A 16737-nucleotide genomic window follows, 5' to 3' on the forward strand; every position below is an offset into this window, starting at 1 on the left:
ATGTAGAATATATTATTCTTTCTTTTTTTTTTATCAAAAGTAACTTAATTAATTAGTAATCTTTTTCTTATGAAAAATAAGAATCGTACGACGTCGTTGTCACCGTGTTAAAACCTAAGAAAAAGGTATTTTGATTATAAAGATGAATAAAACAGTCCACAGCTCAAATTGGTGACATAGTAACACTCTCTTCACTTTCTCAGTTTTCACTGTGATTTTGTTCTTTTATTTGAGAAGCGGGAAAAAACGATAATACACACGCAACAATTGAAGACTACAGATGAAGAACGACAAGTCACATTTTCCATCTTTCACAAGAGAGCAGTTTTAAAATTCAGTGCGTTCTCAATTAATTCCATGATAGCAGAATTTTCCTTTTACTTATCTTTTCACAGTCCCTTTATAACATTAACAATATTGCTTATCATAGCATTGCAATAATGAAAATATTAAAACAATATTTGCCTTAACAGTTACACTCTTGACTTGTACAAAACTTCTTCGACAATATCACTGGATCAACAGGTCTCTTTTCTACATTTAATTATTTTATGCGAAAATGATACTTTTTAATTATAAAATTATGATGTTAAAATTAAAAAATCGTCAAAAATATATTTATCGTGTTTTCCTGTGATCTTGAAATACCTTCGAGGAATATCAGTAAGATTGATTTACTGACGCTTGACAAGTCAATGAATCGATGTTTCGCCGCTATTCGCCGTACCATATGCATTCATAATGCGAAAAAGCGGGGAAGATTCAATCCACTGGAAAAAATAAACTTTCGTTCTCCCCTTTTCGAGAGAAATCGACACGGCAGCGCAAGCGCAGCATTATTTTTCTTAGAATAGTTACAAACTACATCAGTAGTTAGTACGAAGGAAGCATTTGAACTTTGACGATGCAAAAATCAGTAACGAACGACGCGTCGTATCTTACGACGGATCACGACTGCAAGAGGAACGTTGATTTGAGTATTCGGTACAGTCGATGGATTTTGAAGCCAATCGGCGTCTGGCCAACTTCTCCTAACATTTTGATGGCAGAAAAATATTTCTATCGGTTTATAAATACCGTTTGCTATAGTTTGATTTGTTTCCTTTTGGTACCCTGCAGCCTGTACTTAATTCTCGAAGTGAAAGATGTTTATAACATAATAAAATTATTTGGTCCGTTGAGTTTCTGCGTAATGGCGTTTTTAAAGTATTATCTGTTGATCCTACACGAAGATGATATTCGCGAGTGTATCAAACGCATCGAATGGGACTGGAAGAATATTACGTACTCTGAGGACAGAGAAATCATGATAACGAATGCGAATTTTGGAAGAAGATTGGTTATTATCTGTGCATTCTTTATGTATAGTGGTTTTGCTTTTTATTATATCGCCATACCTATTAGCGTTGGAAAAATTTCTGCGGGAGATGTCAATGTCACCTTCATTCCTCTGGTGTTCCCTTTCTCGAGATTTATTATGGATACTCGATATAGTCCCATAAACGAGATTGTATTTTCTCTTCAATTAGTAAGTGGCTGTTTGATGCATAGTATTACATCGGCGGCTTGTAGTTTAGCTGCTATATTTGCGGTGCACGCATGTGGCCAGATGCAGGTTTTGACAAGCTGGCTGAAACATTTGATCGACGGTCGGTCAGATATGTATAACAACGTCGACAGCAGAATCGCCATCGTCGTGAGTCAACATGTTCGAATATTGAAGTGTGTAAAAATTCTGGACTTTAGTAAAATGAGAATAGTAGCTTGGGATTGAAAATTTCAGCCTTCAATTCGGGAACTCAAGCCGTTTGATTTGAAATCTATGAAATTCTTAGTTCCTACCTCTGAACATACGTCGCAATCTGTACTTTTAAATTTGAGAAATTTAAATCCCTGAAGTGATATCGCATAAAAGTCTGAAATTTGAATATTACAACTTGAACATTTCGATTGGCAGAATTTTACAAAAAAAGAAAGTCTGAAGTCCCGAGTTGGAAAATTTAAATTTCAGAAATTATGAAGATTAAAAGCCTCTAAGTTTAGAAACTTGAATTTACGCAGCTGTAAAAACTTCAAGTTTCAAAGAATTTCGAATTCCTGATGTTACGAAGGTTGACGTCAGTGTTACCAATAAGCGATATTGATTTACATTTCAGCTTTCTAGCGCTTACAGAGAAAACACTGCAACAAGTGTCATTCGTAGAATTTATCGGTTGCATGTTAAACATATGTCTTCTTGGGTATTACGTTATTATGGTAAGAGACATATATCAGTAAATATATATAAACTTCATACACAGTTTATCGGTGTTTTAGGAGTGGAGTTCGAGTCATTTAACCAGCGCCATAACGTTTTTCATATTACTAATATCTCTTACGTTCAATATTTTTATATTTTGCTACATAGGCGAGGTGGTAGCGGAACAGGTTAGATATTTTTCTAATCAATTCATGAAATTTGCTTAATATCATACTTTTTACATAATTTTTTCCAGTGTAAAAAGATTGGGGAAACATCGTATATGGTTGATTGGTATCGAATATCAGGAACCAGAAAGCTTTGTTTTGTACTAATCATAGCAATGGCTAATTCGTCGATTAAATTGACGGCTGGAAATATGGTTGTACTGTGCTTAACTACCTTCAGTGACGTAAGTATGAAATTGTTTCAACCGCATTCATGAACGCCTCACTTCAAAATTTGTTTCCTGTACAAATAGATTGTTAAGACAGCGGTTGCATTTTTGAACGTCTTACGAACATTGACGTGAACGTTGGTTAAAGTAAAATATAGTCTAAATACTACCTATATAGTGTCTCAATATATTACAATGAAATTTATTTGCTCTGTTATTGATTCATTATGTTATCATCCTTTAAAATAAATGCAATAAATATGTTATACCAATTTTAATACTGCTGGGATCCTCGAATTTGCATGTCTCGATTTCGCCTTAACGTTGACGGGAAAGAAGACTTGTAACGTTGCAAGAAAATTCGTTGGTATACAAATTGAAACGAGAAATCACGTATACATTTTGCAACGAACATAAACAATTTTTCTACCATAGCGCACGCTTTAATACGACCCACAGAATGTAGAAGAGTTAATACATACGCGAGCCTATATCTCATGTTACCGTGTTCCATCCTTTTCTTTTTTTTTTTTTTTTTTTTTAAATTCCTACCGTCACAAATTCAAGAAGAATATTCTTCACTCAACTTGATAATCAACAATAATCCCATTTATAAACATTTTGACGAAAACATTGAGAACGTATGATACATTAGAAAGTATGAAAAGTATGAAAAAAAGTTCATGTTCTAGAAATTGATTCCTTCAATCTGTTGGCAAACACGCAATACAGTTGTGCGTTAGACATTTGAAAAAATCAATTAATCAATGACCCTAGATATCATCCATCCTACCGTAATCGTAACGCATGAGGTAACATAAGCAAAATCCCAAAGGACTTTGAAACTATGAAAAATAATTCATGTACTTTCTTTCTCCCTTTGGAATACGAGCGCACGCGCAATGTCAGTTTTCATTTGAACTTCCATCGAACCGCGAGCATTTAGTTGCAAGCAAGCTCCCGAGTATCAACGATGAATAAAAAGAAACCTGTCATGACCGAGCATGATTATAAGAGAAACGTGGATTTGAGTATTCAGTGGAATCGTTGGTTGCTAGTACCAATTGGTACTTGGCCAAATTTACGTAAATCGATACTAGGAAAATATTTCTCTTCGCTCATTAATGTTATTTGTTTCGGTTTAATCGGCTTTATGCTCGTATCATGTACTCTGTACCTCGTTATGGAAGTAGAGGAAGCGTATCATAAAATCGAAATGATTGGCCCATTGAGCTTTTTCCTAATGACGTTTATGAAATATTATCTTTTGATACTACAAGAAAATCACATCAGCGAGGGATGCGAACGCATCGAGTGGGACTGGAAGAATATCGAACATCACGAAGATAGAAACATCATGGCACAGAACGCGAATTACGGACGAAGATTAGTGGCTATCTGCACCTTTTTCTTATTTAGTGGTTTTGCGTTCTTCTACGTTGTTGTGCCTGCTAGCGTTGGTCAAGTGGTAACAGAGGATGGAAATTTGAGCTTCGTCCCGTTACCCTTTCCTGCCTCGAGATTGATCGCTGATGTGCGTTCCAGTCCCAGTAATGAAATTATCTTCTCCATCCAAACCCTAACAGGTGTCGTAATGCATACTGTAACATCAGCGGCTTGCAGTATCGCTGCTGTGTTTGCGGTGCATGCTTGCGGTCAGATGCAAGTATTAATGAACTGGCTGGAACATTTGGTCGATGGTCGATCCGATATGAGTAATATCGTGGATGAAAGAATCGCTAGCATCGTCACGCAACACAATCGGATATTGAGGTGAGTAAAATTTATTATGTAATTATCTTGTGACGTTCCTATTTTATTTTTATTATCAATCGAAATATAATCCAAGTGATATTACAGTATCTAATCGGATAACCCACTCCTTTATAGTATGTATGAATATGAAATGTAGTATTTGGCACTTGAACATTTGTATTCCTCAATCTGATAATTTAAAGACTTTGTGAACGTGCGATTTTGAGAACTTAAAAATTTGTGGTAGTATATGAAATTTGAAAATTTAGAAATTTCAGAATAGAAGGGTGGTAGAATATTTGAAAATTCAAAACTTTGAAAATTTGCATTTGAAATCTCGATAACTGGGAATCTGTTTCGTTCAGTTATAGTGTTTGCAATTTACATTCATCATATTGCAGATTTCTGGCGCTCACCGAAAGTGCGCTTCAACAAATATCATTCGTAGAATTTTTGGGATGTATGATGAACATGTGCCTACTCGGATATTACTTTATAGTGGTATGCACGCAACAAAACTATCAAATAAACATGCATGCAAAGATCTATTAACATCTGTATTAACATATATCATATCGACCAATACACTATATTAATATTGATTTTATTTTCTTGATGTGACAGGAATGGAGTTCGAATGATATTATGCACTCGATAACTCACATGATCTTAATGATATCGTTCTCTTTCAATATTTTTATATTCTGTTATATAGGTGAACTAGTTGCTGAACAGGTACTTGCAATCGTATTTTAATCAATTTTTCACACAAAAGACCACACTATGGTAATAGGAATTAATAAAAATGAATATCTTAAAATAGTGCAAAAAAGTTGGTGAAATGACATATATGATCGACTGGTACCGATTGACAGGAAAAAAGAAGCTTGGCTGCATTTTAATCATTGCAATGTCCAATTCGTCGATAAAATTCACTGCAGGAAATATGATTGAATTATCTATTAGTACTTTTAGCGATGTAAGTGTGAGACTATTGATGTTTCTTACGTAAATTCAAAAGTTAATAAAAATATTTTTAACGAATAGGTCGTTAAAACGGCGGTGGCATTTTTAAACATGTTACGAGCATTGATGTGAACATCTTTATAACGTAGACGTTTATTTTTGGTAAGATATGGACATTTCTTCTTAGAAGTTCACGTGTCTATATATATATTGTATTAGAGAGCGAATGAAACTGATAATTTAAACACAATCAAGATGTTTATTATTTCGAACCGTATGATTCCACGTATTAATTCTTTTATTCTCGAAATCGCGTATAGTAAACTAATTGATAAATATTATATATTTGATTTATCATATCATAAATCATATTATAAATATCATATTATAAATTCAGAAAGAACAATCTCGCTCAACTCGACACTCTATAATAATCGTATTTCTAAACATTTATAAAATTTTAAAAATTGTGATAGAAGTACGTACATCTGAAAATGTGTTAGGAAATGTGAGAAGTTTCCCCGACTGAAGAGTTTTCCCATAGAAATTGATTCCTTCAACTTGTTGCGACACGGCAAGACCCTCGTGCTGTACTAGAAAAAAATCAATCTATCGATGATTCTGTAGGTCATTACCTAAAGTGGTAAATAATGCATAAAGGGTTAGAAAAGACTCAGGAGGTCTGGAGCCGTCTAAAAAATAATACATGAAGTTTCTTTCACCCTTGCGAACATGAACGCACGCGCGTTCATTTGAATCCTCATCGAGCCACGGACATTCAGTTGCAAGCAAGCGGTCGAGCACCAACGATGCAAAAACAGAAATCTGTCGTGACCGAGCATGACTACGAGAAAGACGTGGGTTCGAGTATTCAGTGGAATCGTTGGCTGCTAATACCGATCGGTGCTTGGCCAAATTTTCGTAAATCTATGATTGGAAAATATTTTTCTTCACTGATTAACATTCTTTGCTTCGGTTTGATCGCGTTCATGTTCGTATCTTGTGGTCTGTACGCCCTCATAGAAATAGAGGAATTGTATCATAAAATCGAGTTGCTTGGTCCACTGATCTTTTTCTTAATGACGTTTATAAAGTATTATCTTTTGATACTTCACGAAAATGACATCCGCGAGGGGTGCAAACGCATCGAATGGGACTGGAAGAACATCGAACATCAAGAAGATAGAAACATCATGACAGTGAACGCGAATTACGGGCGAAGATTAGCTGCCATTTGCACCTTCTTCTTATTTAGTGCTTTTGCATTTCACTACATCATTGTACCAATCAGCATGGGTAAAGTGGTCGATGAGAATGGAAATTTGAGCTTCGCCTCGTTACCCTTTCCTGTCCCGGGATTTATCGCTGATGTGCGTTACAGTCCCTGTAATGAAATTTTCTACTTCATCCAAACTCTAACAGGTGCCGTGATGCATACTGTAACATCAGCGGCTTGCAGTATCGCTGCTGTGTTCGCGGTACATGCTTGCGGCCAAATGAAAGTGATGATGAACTGGCTGGAATATCTGGTCGATGGTCGACCCGATATGAGCAATACCGTGAATGGGAGGATCGCTAAAATTGTCATTCAACACAACCGGATACTGAAGCGAGTAAAATTTATTTAGTAATTACGGTGTTACCTTTTTTATTTTCATTCAAAATATACTTCACGCGATATCACAGTATCTAACCGGATAATTCAATTTCATGTTATGAATGTATATATGAAATTTAGTATTTGGTACTTGAAAATTGGTATTCTTTAATTTGATAATTAATTTTCAAAGACACGAAAGTTTGACGTTTTGAGAATTAAAAAAATTTGAAAATCTGAAAATATAGAAATGTAGAACTATTTGAAATTAAATATTAAATTAATTTGAATAATTAAATTGAATATAAAAACTTCGACATTTCGAAATTTAAGTATTGCAATATTTGAAAATTTAGATTTTAAATTTTCCAAGTTCGACATCTATTCCGCCGTGTTATAGCGGTTGCAATTTATATTCATCACATTTCAGATTTTTGGCGCTCACCGAAAATGCTCTTCAACAAATATCTTTCGTAGAATTTTTAGGCTGTATGTTGATTATGTGCCTCCTCGGATATTATCTTATAATGGTACGCATACAACAAAACTATCAAAAAAAAACATGCACGCAAAAATCTAATAATGCAGTTACCTATTAATATTATACTTACAAATATGATATACTAATACAGAGTGTATTTTCATGATGTTGCAGGAATGGAATTCGAAAGACATAATGCTTTCAATAACTCACATGGCCTTAATGACATCGTTCACTTTCAACATTTTTATATTTTGTTATATAGGCGAATTAGTTGCTGAGCAGGTACCTGCAATCGTATATTAATCAATTTTTCACACAAAAGACCACACTATGGTAATAGGAATTAATAAAAATGAATACCTTAAAACAGTGCAAAAAAGTTGGTGAAATGACATATATGATCGACTGGTATCGATTGACAGGAAAAAAAAAACTTGGCTGCATTCTAATCATTGCAATGTCCAATTCGTCGATAAAATTCACTGCAGGAAATATGATTGAATTATCTATTAGTACTTTTAGCGATGTGAGTATCAGCCTATTGATGTTTTTTTACTTAAATTCATAAATTAACTGAAATATTTTGAACGAATAGGTGGTTAAAACGGCGATGGCTTTCTTAAACATGTTACGAGCATTGACTTGAACATTTGAATAATATAACCATTTATTCTTGGTAATATATAGAAATTTGTTAGAACTTTTGTGTCTATATATGCTGTATTATAGAGTTAATGAAACTAATATTTTCAGCATAATGAGAAAGTTTAGTAGCGTGAACAACATGATTTTATTATTTCTTGTATTAGTCCCTTCAGTCTCGATATTTTGTAGAGTAACCCATAAATATTCTAATATTTGAGTTCAGTAAAATGCGTTTCAATTTAAGTGCAATATAATTAAGAAAGAATGTATTCCTTTTACCAATAATTTAGGGCTTTCTGGAGAAAAATTATATCAGCGGTAAATATATATCTACCGAGTGTATTTTCTAATTAATTAGACAAATTTATTTTATACATACAAAAACACACGTACAAAATTCATTATTTAAAGATCCAAAAGACTCTTATCATGCACTTTATCAACTTGCTTCCTTCATAAAAATGATGGAAATCGCAGGCTAAAAACTATACCCTAGGGTGCATCGATTCCAATTCATCGCACAACCTCAGTAGATGAATCAATGAGCGTTCCCTGTCAGTACCATTACATTCATTCGTTAAATATTCTCGCCATGGCGCAACTTTGCATACGCGGTCGAGAAAAAAATCGCGCATGCGCCATTTTACCATAGCATTATACCTGAAACTTGAGTTAGTCACTTCACGAACGACCTCCGCGAAGTAACCATGTTGGACTTGACTAGCGAACCACGGATATCCAACGTTATTTACGCTCGTGATTTCGAATATAGCATCCAGGTGAATCGCTGGTTAATGCAACCAATCGGAGCGTGGCCGAAACTTGCTAAGACAACCAGAACGCAGAGATTATTCGTTAGATTGTTGAACTTTATTTGCCATTCGTTGATTATCTTCATGATCGTACCTTGTATATTGTATATTGCGTACGAAGCTGAGAGCTCGAAGACGAGGATGAAGGCCATTGGTCCAGTTAGTCATTGGCTGATGGGAGAACTGAATTATTGTTGCCTCTTGTCGAGAATCAACGATATCGTCCGTTGCATAAAACATGTGGAGCGCGACTGGCAGATGGTCGAAAATGAAAGCGATCGTGAATTGATGTTAAAAAACGCGAAGGTCGGGCGTTTCATCGCGCTCGTAGCTGCATTGTGCATGCACAGTGGCGTTCTAGCCTACACAGTGACTAATGGCTTTAAGAAGATGGTGTTTCATCTGGGGAATGACAGTTACTCCATGTATCCGTTACCTTATCCGTTTTACACGAATTTGTTGGACGTTAGATTCAGTCCGGCGAATGAGATCGTGCTCACCCTGCAGCTCCTTTCTGGGTTCGTCGTGACCTCTGTCACGGTGGGTGCTTGTGGCTTAGCAGCTGTCCTAACGATGCACGCAAGTGGTCAGTTGAACGTGGTGATGGCCAGGTTGGACAATTTGGTGAATACGAAGGAGGAGGAAAAACAGGAAGAACAGAAAGCCGCTCAGAGGAAGCTTGGGATTATCGTTGAACATCATCTGCGAACATTAAGGTTTTTACTGGTTATTATGTTGTTATTTGTGCATATATGTCTCATTTAACGATACGGATTATTTGATAATATCAATGAGACTATGTTATTTCTTGTCTTTCTTTTTCTTTTTGTTTTATACTTCAATTTCAGCCAAATATCCTTTTAAGACTTGTAAAATACGATAAAATTGCAAATTGTTGTGTCCTCGTACGTTCTTATTTGATTTTTCTCTTGATTATTACTTGCATTTCTAATTCAGATATATCTGTCATCCGCAATGATAATTGTAAGATACCTAGATTTATTGACTGTGGTCAATATACTTTTGAAAGAATGGACGTTTTTTTGCAAATTATTAAGATTTAGAAATTCAAGTAAGACACTAAATAAATGAAACACAACACTACTGTGACAATACGACAAAATAATTTAAGCACGTCTAATCGTAGGAAAAATTATTTATACTAAATTAATTTTCTCTGATGAATTTATACATTTATTATTTTGTAATGTTATTTTGCTATGAAATTTCTATAATGGGTTTATATTACGAAAATATTACTTTCAGTCTCATGGCATCTATAGAAAAAGTTATGAATATGATATGTCTCGTTGAGTTGGTGGGATGTACGATGAACATGTGCATGATCAAATATTATTTGCTCACGGTACGCTTCAAGATAGAACTAAACAAAAATTTATGTATTAGAAATATTTCTATAATATCGCCTAGACAGAGTTAAAGTCACTTTAATATTCGGATACCTTCTGACGTAAATAAAGTAGTGTTAAATAGAGAACGGCGACTCATACGTTGACTTTTCTACTTAATTCGCGTAACTATTTATACGACACACATATTTTAATTTCTCAGGAAAAATCGAAGGATGTAATAATTGCATACGCTATACTGTATGCATCCATGGTATTTAATATATTTATATTCTGTTATATCGGCGAAATAATTACTGAACAGGTAAGAAAGTGACAATAAAGGAGGATTTATATTAAATTTCAAACTATCAAATACACGACAGGGCGAAAGAGTTGGGAAAAAAGTGTATATGACTGAATGGTACCGATTACCTCCCAAAACTGCTCTTGGTTTAGTGCTGGTTATTTCAAGATCGAGTATGGTGGTCAAAATTACTGCTGGAAAATTCGTACAAATATCTATCGCTACCTTTGGCGCCGTAAGTATCGATGAAATATAGAAACGTTTAAGGTACAATTGATCGAACTCTCGATAGAATCTATGTTTAAAATGCTGGGATTTTATATTGATAAACAATTTTACTCAATTTATTATATCCATGTATAACCAATTTTTATTTAGCACTTATTATATCTTAATTTCATAGTAGACTGAAATTGTCGCGTAATTTTAATGGAATCTACATCTTATGCACTAGAATTTTACATATTTAATATAAATATACATGTATCCTATCTTTCAGGTGTTTAAAACGTCTTTCGCATACCTGAACATGATCCGCACAATGATGTAACCAGTTTAAATTTAAACCAAGAAAGCTACACCAATCTTAATGACGTCATATTGGTACCGTCGATTAATGCCACCAGGATTAAAGTATTTTTGTTAAATGAACATTAGTAAAATTTTTAAATACTTTGAATATTATAGTAAATATCGTTAGCAATTGTACTTCCATCGGAGCGAAAAATTTTATTGTACATATTACCATGTCCCCGAATAAGCAATGCCACGAATATGACATAAAATTCAGCCAATAGTCAACATATAAATATCAATGTCAGTAGATAAATGATAATTTCCTGTTAGATAGAAATATAAGAATAGAAGAAGGAACGCATTTATTTCCATACCCAATACTTTGAAACTAGCAGCGATCCTGTCTAACACTTACTTCGTTTCGACACCGTCACCTCACTGTCTAAGAAATCGATTTCATAAATTCATCCCAGCCTCGATGAAACCTAATTTAACCTAGTACACTAGCAGAAGCGTTGCGTGCTTCGTATTCTCCGAGTCTACCAATTACAGCCAACTTTCTAAACCAACTTCTAAACCTCCCTTTGCTCTTCTACGACAAATCCTAACAACCAGACTAATCGATCGACTATAATACTACCGAAAAAAATCCGCGCAAGCGTTGAACGACTTTGTGTCTACTATTCCGCGGTAAGAGAAGCAATTCAATAGCTACAGCGACTCCGATGAGCAGTCACCATGAACGAATCCATGATTATAAGAACGGACGCCAAAAGCAACAGTGATTACAGTCTCCAGTTAAATCGCTGGTTCTTAAAACCGATCGGTGCTTGGCCATATTTTTCCACCACCTCGACACTCGAAAAAGTCATTTCCGTCTCTTTGATCATCTTCTGTTATGTCGTTATACTGTTCAGCATAATCCCTTGCGTCGCTCATTTGATCTTCGAAGATGATAGTTTTTATAGAAAAGTAAGAGTGTTCGGTCCTCTGGGTCATTGGTTCATCGGCGGAATCAACTACACCAACCTGCTGTTTCGAAGCAAAAATATAAGTGACTGTGTGGAACACATTGAAACTGATTGGCAAATAGTGACGAAAGAGAAACAGCAACAAGTAATGTTGAAACACGCGAAGTTTGGCCGATACGTATCGGCTATATGCGCGATCTTCGTGCACAGTGGTATCATGTCTTACTGTATAGTAAGTGCATCCAGTACGCAGATCATCAAAGTTGGTAACGAGACGAGGACCATGCGTTCGTTGCCCCTTGGTGTTTACAACAGGATGATCCCAGTTGACACGAGCCCCGCGAACGAAATAGTCCTCGTAATGCAGTTTCTATCGGCTTTCATCGCCGACTCCAGCGGAATTGGATTTTACACCCTCGCGAGTGTCTTAGCAGCACATGCTTGCGGTCAACTGAGCGTGTTAACGATTTGCATCAGTGACTACGTGAATGAAGCTGGTAACAGAAAAGAGGATACTTCTTTTAGAAAAATTGGAACGATCGTGGAACATCATCTGAGAACACTAGAGTAAGATTCTTATATCTTTTTGGTTAATTTGTTGAAAATAGCTTTCTTTATTGGTGATTATATGTTGGTGTTAATTGCAGTTTTATAGCACGTATAGAAGAAGTAATGAGCTGGGTGTGCATGACAGAGTTGTTTAGATGCGTTTTGGCAATATGCATGGTTGGGTATTATATCGTTACGGTACATATGGGATATCAGATATACGTAGTGTTTATTATGTAACTAATTTTTTAAACTAACATTGAATAATATTAGGTTGTCCCAAAAGTGTCTTTCTTTTACAAACATGTCTTTTACAACAATGCATCTTTATACAAACATGAAACCCAATCGGTCAAATGTTGTTTTCTTTACCTTAATATAAAAATGCGCAAAATGGATCATACATAATTCAATAAAATAATATAAAACAATAAATGTTACGTATCTATCATTTTCTTATAAAAGGAAAAAATCTTTCTGGACAATCTAATACGATATCAAGCTATCATTGTATTTTATACTACGTGAATATATAAAGTGCACCGACTCTTTTGAGCATGCTTTTTCACTATGTTTTTTAGGAATAACTAACGAAAATGTTTGAAGTTCTTAAAAAGTTATGAGAAAAATATGAAATATGACGGAAAGCAAATGTACACTGTCTATGCTAGAAAACGAAAATTGACAATCAATGTGGTCACTAGCTGTTAATATTCCATTTCAAAGTGGTTCTTGTCCCTGTCAATGATAAAATATTGAATTTATTACTGTATGAAGATGATTTTGATATTGCTTTATTCCACCGAATCAATCTCAAATTAATTCTTATTTGGTATATTCAGTGTATCACATAAGTATAGTAGTTCTGAATCAAGTGGTTATACTTTAATGAAGTATCAAGCTTCTATCTATATAATAGATTTTTCTAGTTTGTAAACATGTAAAACATAAGACAAAGCTTCGTAAAAAAATTTATTGATTGCCCTATATATCACACGTATGTCCATATTTTCATACTTAATCGTAGATATTTATTCAAAATATTATTACGAATACACGAACTAAGAAATTAAATAGAAATTTGTTTCATGACTACTTTATATTGGATGTTTTATACAATTTTGTATAACATATGTATTCAGCGCATTTTTGTATAAATGCCACGTAAAATCATCAAAATTCGTAGCCTACTCATATCACATCACCATTTTTCACATCAAAAGATTCATTCTGATAAAATTCGAAATTTTTTCAGAAGATATGAATATACTTATTTCTAGGAATGGTCCGATCATGATGTTCGAAGCCTTACCTCCTATTTCATAATATTTGCATCAGTTACTTTCAATACATTTCTACTATGTTATATTGGTGAATTGCTAACAGAACAGGTACCAGTGACTCGTGATGTCCACCGACCCAGACCGAGGAATCCACGATTAATCGAGTGAATTGTTGACAGTGCATGAAAGTCGGTGAGATAGTTTATATGACAAATTGGTATATCTTACCTAAAAAAAGAATCCTTGAGTTGATTTTGATCATCGCACGATCGAGTGTGGTCATTGAAATCACAGCAGGAAAATTAATTCACATGTCCATACACACGTTCGGTGATGTAAGTCAGATGATTATCTGTTATCTATGTATATGCATTTTTCCTTCCAAACTATAATATTTGCTATTCCAGGTGATGAGATTGGCATTTGCGTATCTTAATATACTGTGTCAAATGACATAACTAAATGCACTTCTAACGAAATCCTTACTTACATAATTTTGTAGATAAAATCGTAGAAATTGAAATACAAACAATGGTAACATAATTTAATGTCTTATAATTCTATCAATATGTATATTCTTTTTAAATTTTATTCTTTCTTTGAGATTTTTCATTGGTATTATTATTATTGATAATATCCCCTTCGTATCAAATCAAACAATGCCAGACGATATTCGTTCGACAATATCAAGTCAAATCTTGGAGATGGAATTACAAAGCAACGACGTTAAAGAACTGACGAAACCGACTATAAGCTTTTGTTACATAACACAATTCGATTAAAAAAAGTTTGAGTACATAGTGAAGATGCACTTTGCGTGCACACGATTCCGAGAAATAATTTCCAAGTTTAATATACTATTCTGAAACAACTCCAACCGACTAGAATCGATCAGCGAAGAAGTACCTAAAAAACTTGCGCCGGAGTCCCCACGCACTCGCTTTTGATGCATTAATAGCCTGTTCGACGGTAATGATGACTACATTTCACGATGACGAACCAGTCCGTGACAATAGGAGCAAACGCTAAGGCCAACAGTGACTACGGTCTTCAATTGAATCGATGGTTCCTAAAACCAATCGGTGTATGGCCATCGTCTCCCTCTACTACGAGATTCGAGAAGATAATTTCGATTACATTAAACGTCATTTGCTACACTTCGATAATACTCACTACGATTCCTTGTTTAGTACGCATGTTTTTAGAAGACGAGAGTATTTATTTGAAAGTGAAGTCGCTAGGTCCCGTGAGTCATTGGATCGTCAGTGGCGCAAATTATACTACTTTACTACTGCGGAGCAACGATATACGTCAGTGCATGGAACACATGGAAGCTGACTGGCAAACAGTGACCAGAGAGAAGGATCAATGGGTGATGTTAAAGAACGCGAAATTCGGTCGCTATGTAGCAGCTTCGTGCGCTATTTTCATGCAAGGTGGCATTATGTGCTTTATTTTTGTCACAGCAATGGATACAGTGGAGATTCAAATTGGAAACGAGACGAGAATTTTACACGTGTTACCTTGTGCAGTATACAAAAAGCTGATAAACGTCGATGAAAGTCCAACGAACGAAATCGTGCTCTTCTTGCAAGCATGGAGTACTATTATTGCCAACTCCAGTACAGTTGGTATTTTCAGTCTTGCAGCTGTTCTAGCTGCTCATGCGTGTGGTCAGCTGAATGTAGTTATGGTATGGATCACTGAATTCGTGAACGAACCGAAGAAGGCAAATGGTCCTAAGGGCATAGGAGTTATCGTGGAGCGACATTTGAGGACGCTGAAGTAAGATTACTCGTATTCTTTTGTGTTGGTTTCGTGTTAGTGAACACTGTGATTATGTTACGTGATAATTGCAGTTTCATTGGATATATCGAGAATCTGATGAACCGGATATATTTTTTAGAGATATTTAGATGTACGATGGACATATGCATACTGGGTTACTACATTCTTTCGGTATACATCAAACATTCTCTCTCAATGTCAAATTCACAGTGTTCACAAAAAGTATTTGCACACCATTGCACGTATTATTAATTAATTAGATCCAAGTATGATAAATCTCCTATCATTGAATACCACTTTCATATAATTAAAGCTTTAATAAATAAAATGAAATATACAACTCCATTAAAAAGGCGCTTCATTGGAAAATGATGTGCAGATACTTTTTGGAGTCATTGTAAATTAGTTTTTATATATAACTATCTTATTATTTTTGCATTACACTTTCAGGAATGGGATGATCAAAACGTTCAAAGTCTGGTTACGTATGTTATGATATACATTTCAATCGGCTTCAATGTTTTTCTAATATGTTACATAGGTGAAATATTGACAGAACAGGTACCAGGCGGATATTAATACATCATAGAGATGCAACAGATCAAAATCGTGATAACGACTAACGAAATTCAATTTTTCACAGAGTAAGAAGGTTGGTGAAGTAGTTTATATGACAAACTGGTATTACTTACCCGATAAAACAATCCTCGACTTGATTTTAATAATCGCGCGATCGAGTGTGGTCGTTCAAATCACTGCTGGAAAAATGGTTCTCATGTCTGTCTACACATTCGGTGATGTAAGTTATTTTGGTCCTTTTATTTAAATCTGTGTGTCCGTCTACATGAAATATTCTCGTTTCAGGTGGTAAAGACCGGTTTCGCGTATTTGAATCTCTTACGACAAATAACATGATTAAATACACTAGTAATTAACTTTTTAATTGTGTAACTTTTTGTAAACGATATTGTGAAATATGAGACACAAACAATAACAACACAGAATCTGCATCTAATGCACTGGAACTTTATATATTTGATGTACATATACATGTATTTTATATTTCTTATATTCTTATT

At 34.7% G+C, this 16737-nt stretch overlaps 5 protein-coding genes across 5 annotated transcripts; all 5 read left to right on the forward strand.

The window, feature by feature from the left end:
• The first annotated feature begins 904 nt into the window (after nt 1–904).
• On the forward strand, nt 905–5577 carry LOC100646457. The gene is made up of 10 exons (XM_048411250.1): nt 905–1722; nt 2157–2256; nt 2317–2427; nt 2496–2651; nt 3296–3315; nt 3594–4409; nt 4793–4892; nt 5016–5126; nt 5215–5370; nt 5439–5577. Exons 1-10 carry the CDS (start codon nt 905–907, stop codon nt 5487–5489), a joined length of 2439 nt encoding a protein of 812 aa, XP_048267207.1. The 3' UTR covers nt 5490–5577.
• A 588-nt stretch (nt 5578–6165) lies between these two features.
• Nucleotides 6166–8452, forward strand: LOC100644795 (odorant receptor 22c-like). Its single transcript, XM_048411257.1, has 5 exons — nt 6166–6970; nt 7311–7484; nt 7610–7720; nt 7809–7964; nt 8034–8452. The coding sequence occupies exons 1-5, from the start codon at nt 6167–6169 to the stop codon at nt 8082–8084; spliced, it is 1296 nt and encodes a 431-aa protein (XP_048267214.1). The 5' UTR covers nt 6166; the 3' UTR covers nt 8085–8452.
• A 56-nt stretch (nt 8453–8508) lies between these two features.
• On the forward strand, nt 8509–11401 carry LOC100646578 (odorant receptor 4-like). Its single transcript, XM_003393950.3, has 5 exons — nt 8509–9611; nt 10162–10261; nt 10468–10569; nt 10631–10786; nt 11051–11401. Exons 1-5 carry the CDS (start codon nt 8791–8793, stop codon nt 11099–11101), a joined length of 1230 nt encoding a protein of 409 aa, XP_003393998.1. The 5' UTR covers nt 8509–8790; the 3' UTR covers nt 11102–11401.
• Nucleotides 11402–11624: 223 nt separating this feature from the next.
• Nucleotides 11625–14328, forward strand: LOC100644918. The gene is made up of 5 exons (XM_012320310.2): nt 11625–12605; nt 12686–12785; nt 13868–13978; nt 14050–14205; nt 14278–14328. The coding sequence occupies exons 1-5, from the start codon at nt 11806–11808 to the stop codon at nt 14326–14328; spliced, it is 1218 nt and encodes a 405-aa protein (XP_012175700.2). The 5' UTR covers nt 11625–11805.
• Nucleotides 14329–14740: 412 nt separating this feature from the next.
• Nucleotides 14741–16737, forward strand: LOC100645042 (odorant receptor 4-like). Its single transcript, XM_003393859.2, has 5 exons — nt 14741–15655; nt 15730–15829; nt 16109–16219; nt 16302–16457; nt 16523–16737. The coding sequence occupies exons 1-5, from the start codon at nt 14862–14864 to the stop codon at nt 16571–16573; spliced, it is 1212 nt and encodes a 403-aa protein (XP_003393907.1). The 5' UTR covers nt 14741–14861; the 3' UTR covers nt 16574–16737.

Source organism: Bombus terrestris, chromosome 2 (genome assembly GCF_910591885.1).
Source record: "Bombus terrestris chromosome 2, iyBomTerr1.2, whole genome shotgun sequence".
Lineage (NCBI taxonomy): Eukaryota > Metazoa > Arthropoda > Insecta > Hymenoptera > Apidae > Bombus > Bombus terrestris.

What these genes read in the sequence shown, in the direction of transcription:
- LOC100646457 (XM_048411250.1), top strand. Translation starts at nt 905, where the DNA reads ATGCAAAAATCAGTAACGAACGACGCGTCGTATCTTACGACGGATCAC. An exon ending in TATGAAAAGTATGAAAAAAA is followed by an intron (nt 3,316 to 3,593) that starts GTTCATGTTCTA and finishes GTTGCAAGCAAG; the next exon opens with CTCCCGAGTATCAACGATGA. An exon ending in GTGAACTAGTTGCTGAACAG is followed by an intron (nt 5,127 to 5,214) that starts GTACTTGCAATC and finishes ATCTTAAAATAG; the next exon opens with TGCAAAAAAGTTGGTGAAAT.
- LOC100644795 (XM_048411257.1), top strand. Translation starts at nt 6,167, where the DNA reads ATGCAAAAACAGAAATCTGTCGTGACCGAGCATGACTACGAGAAAGAC. An exon ending in ACAACCGGATACTGAAGCGA is followed by an intron (nt 6,971 to 7,310) that starts GTAAAATTTATT and finishes TTGAAAATTTAG; the next exon opens with ATTTTAAATTTTCCAAGTTC. An exon ending in CTATTAGTACTTTTAGCGAT is followed by an intron (nt 7,965 to 8,033) that starts GTGAGTATCAGC and finishes TTGAACGAATAG; the next exon opens with GTGGTTAAAACGGCGATGGC.
- LOC100646578 (XM_003393950.3), top strand. Translation starts at nt 8,791, where the DNA reads ATGTTGGACTTGACTAGCGAACCACGGATATCCAACGTTATTTACGCT. An exon ending in CATCATCTGCGAACATTAAG is followed by an intron (nt 9,612 to 10,161) that starts GTTTTTACTGGT and finishes TATTACTTTCAG; the next exon opens with TCTCATGGCATCTATAGAAA. An exon ending in CTATCGCTACCTTTGGCGCC is followed by an intron (nt 10,787 to 11,050) that starts GTAAGTATCGAT and finishes CCTATCTTTCAG; the next exon opens with GTGTTTAAAACGTCTTTCGC.
- LOC100644918 (XM_012320310.2), top strand. Translation starts at nt 11,806, where the DNA reads ATGAACGAATCCATGATTATAAGAACGGACGCCAAAAGCAACAGTGAT. An exon ending in GTGAATTGCTAACAGAACAG is followed by an intron (nt 13,979 to 14,049) that starts GTACCAGTGACT and finishes AATTGTTGACAG; the next exon opens with TGCATGAAAGTCGGTGAGAT. An exon ending in CCATACACACGTTCGGTGAT is followed by an intron (nt 14,206 to 14,277) that starts GTAAGTCAGATG and finishes TTGCTATTCCAG; the next exon opens with GTGATGAGATTGGCATTTGC.
- LOC100645042 (XM_003393859.2), top strand. Translation starts at nt 14,862, where the DNA reads ATGACGAACCAGTCCGTGACAATAGGAGCAAACGCTAAGGCCAACAGT. An exon ending in CGACATTTGAGGACGCTGAA is followed by an intron (nt 15,656 to 15,729) that starts GTAAGATTACTC and finishes TGATAATTGCAG; the next exon opens with TTTCATTGGATATATCGAGA. An exon ending in CTGTCTACACATTCGGTGAT is followed by an intron (nt 16,458 to 16,522) that starts GTAAGTTATTTT and finishes TTCTCGTTTCAG; the next exon opens with GTGGTAAAGACCGGTTTCGC.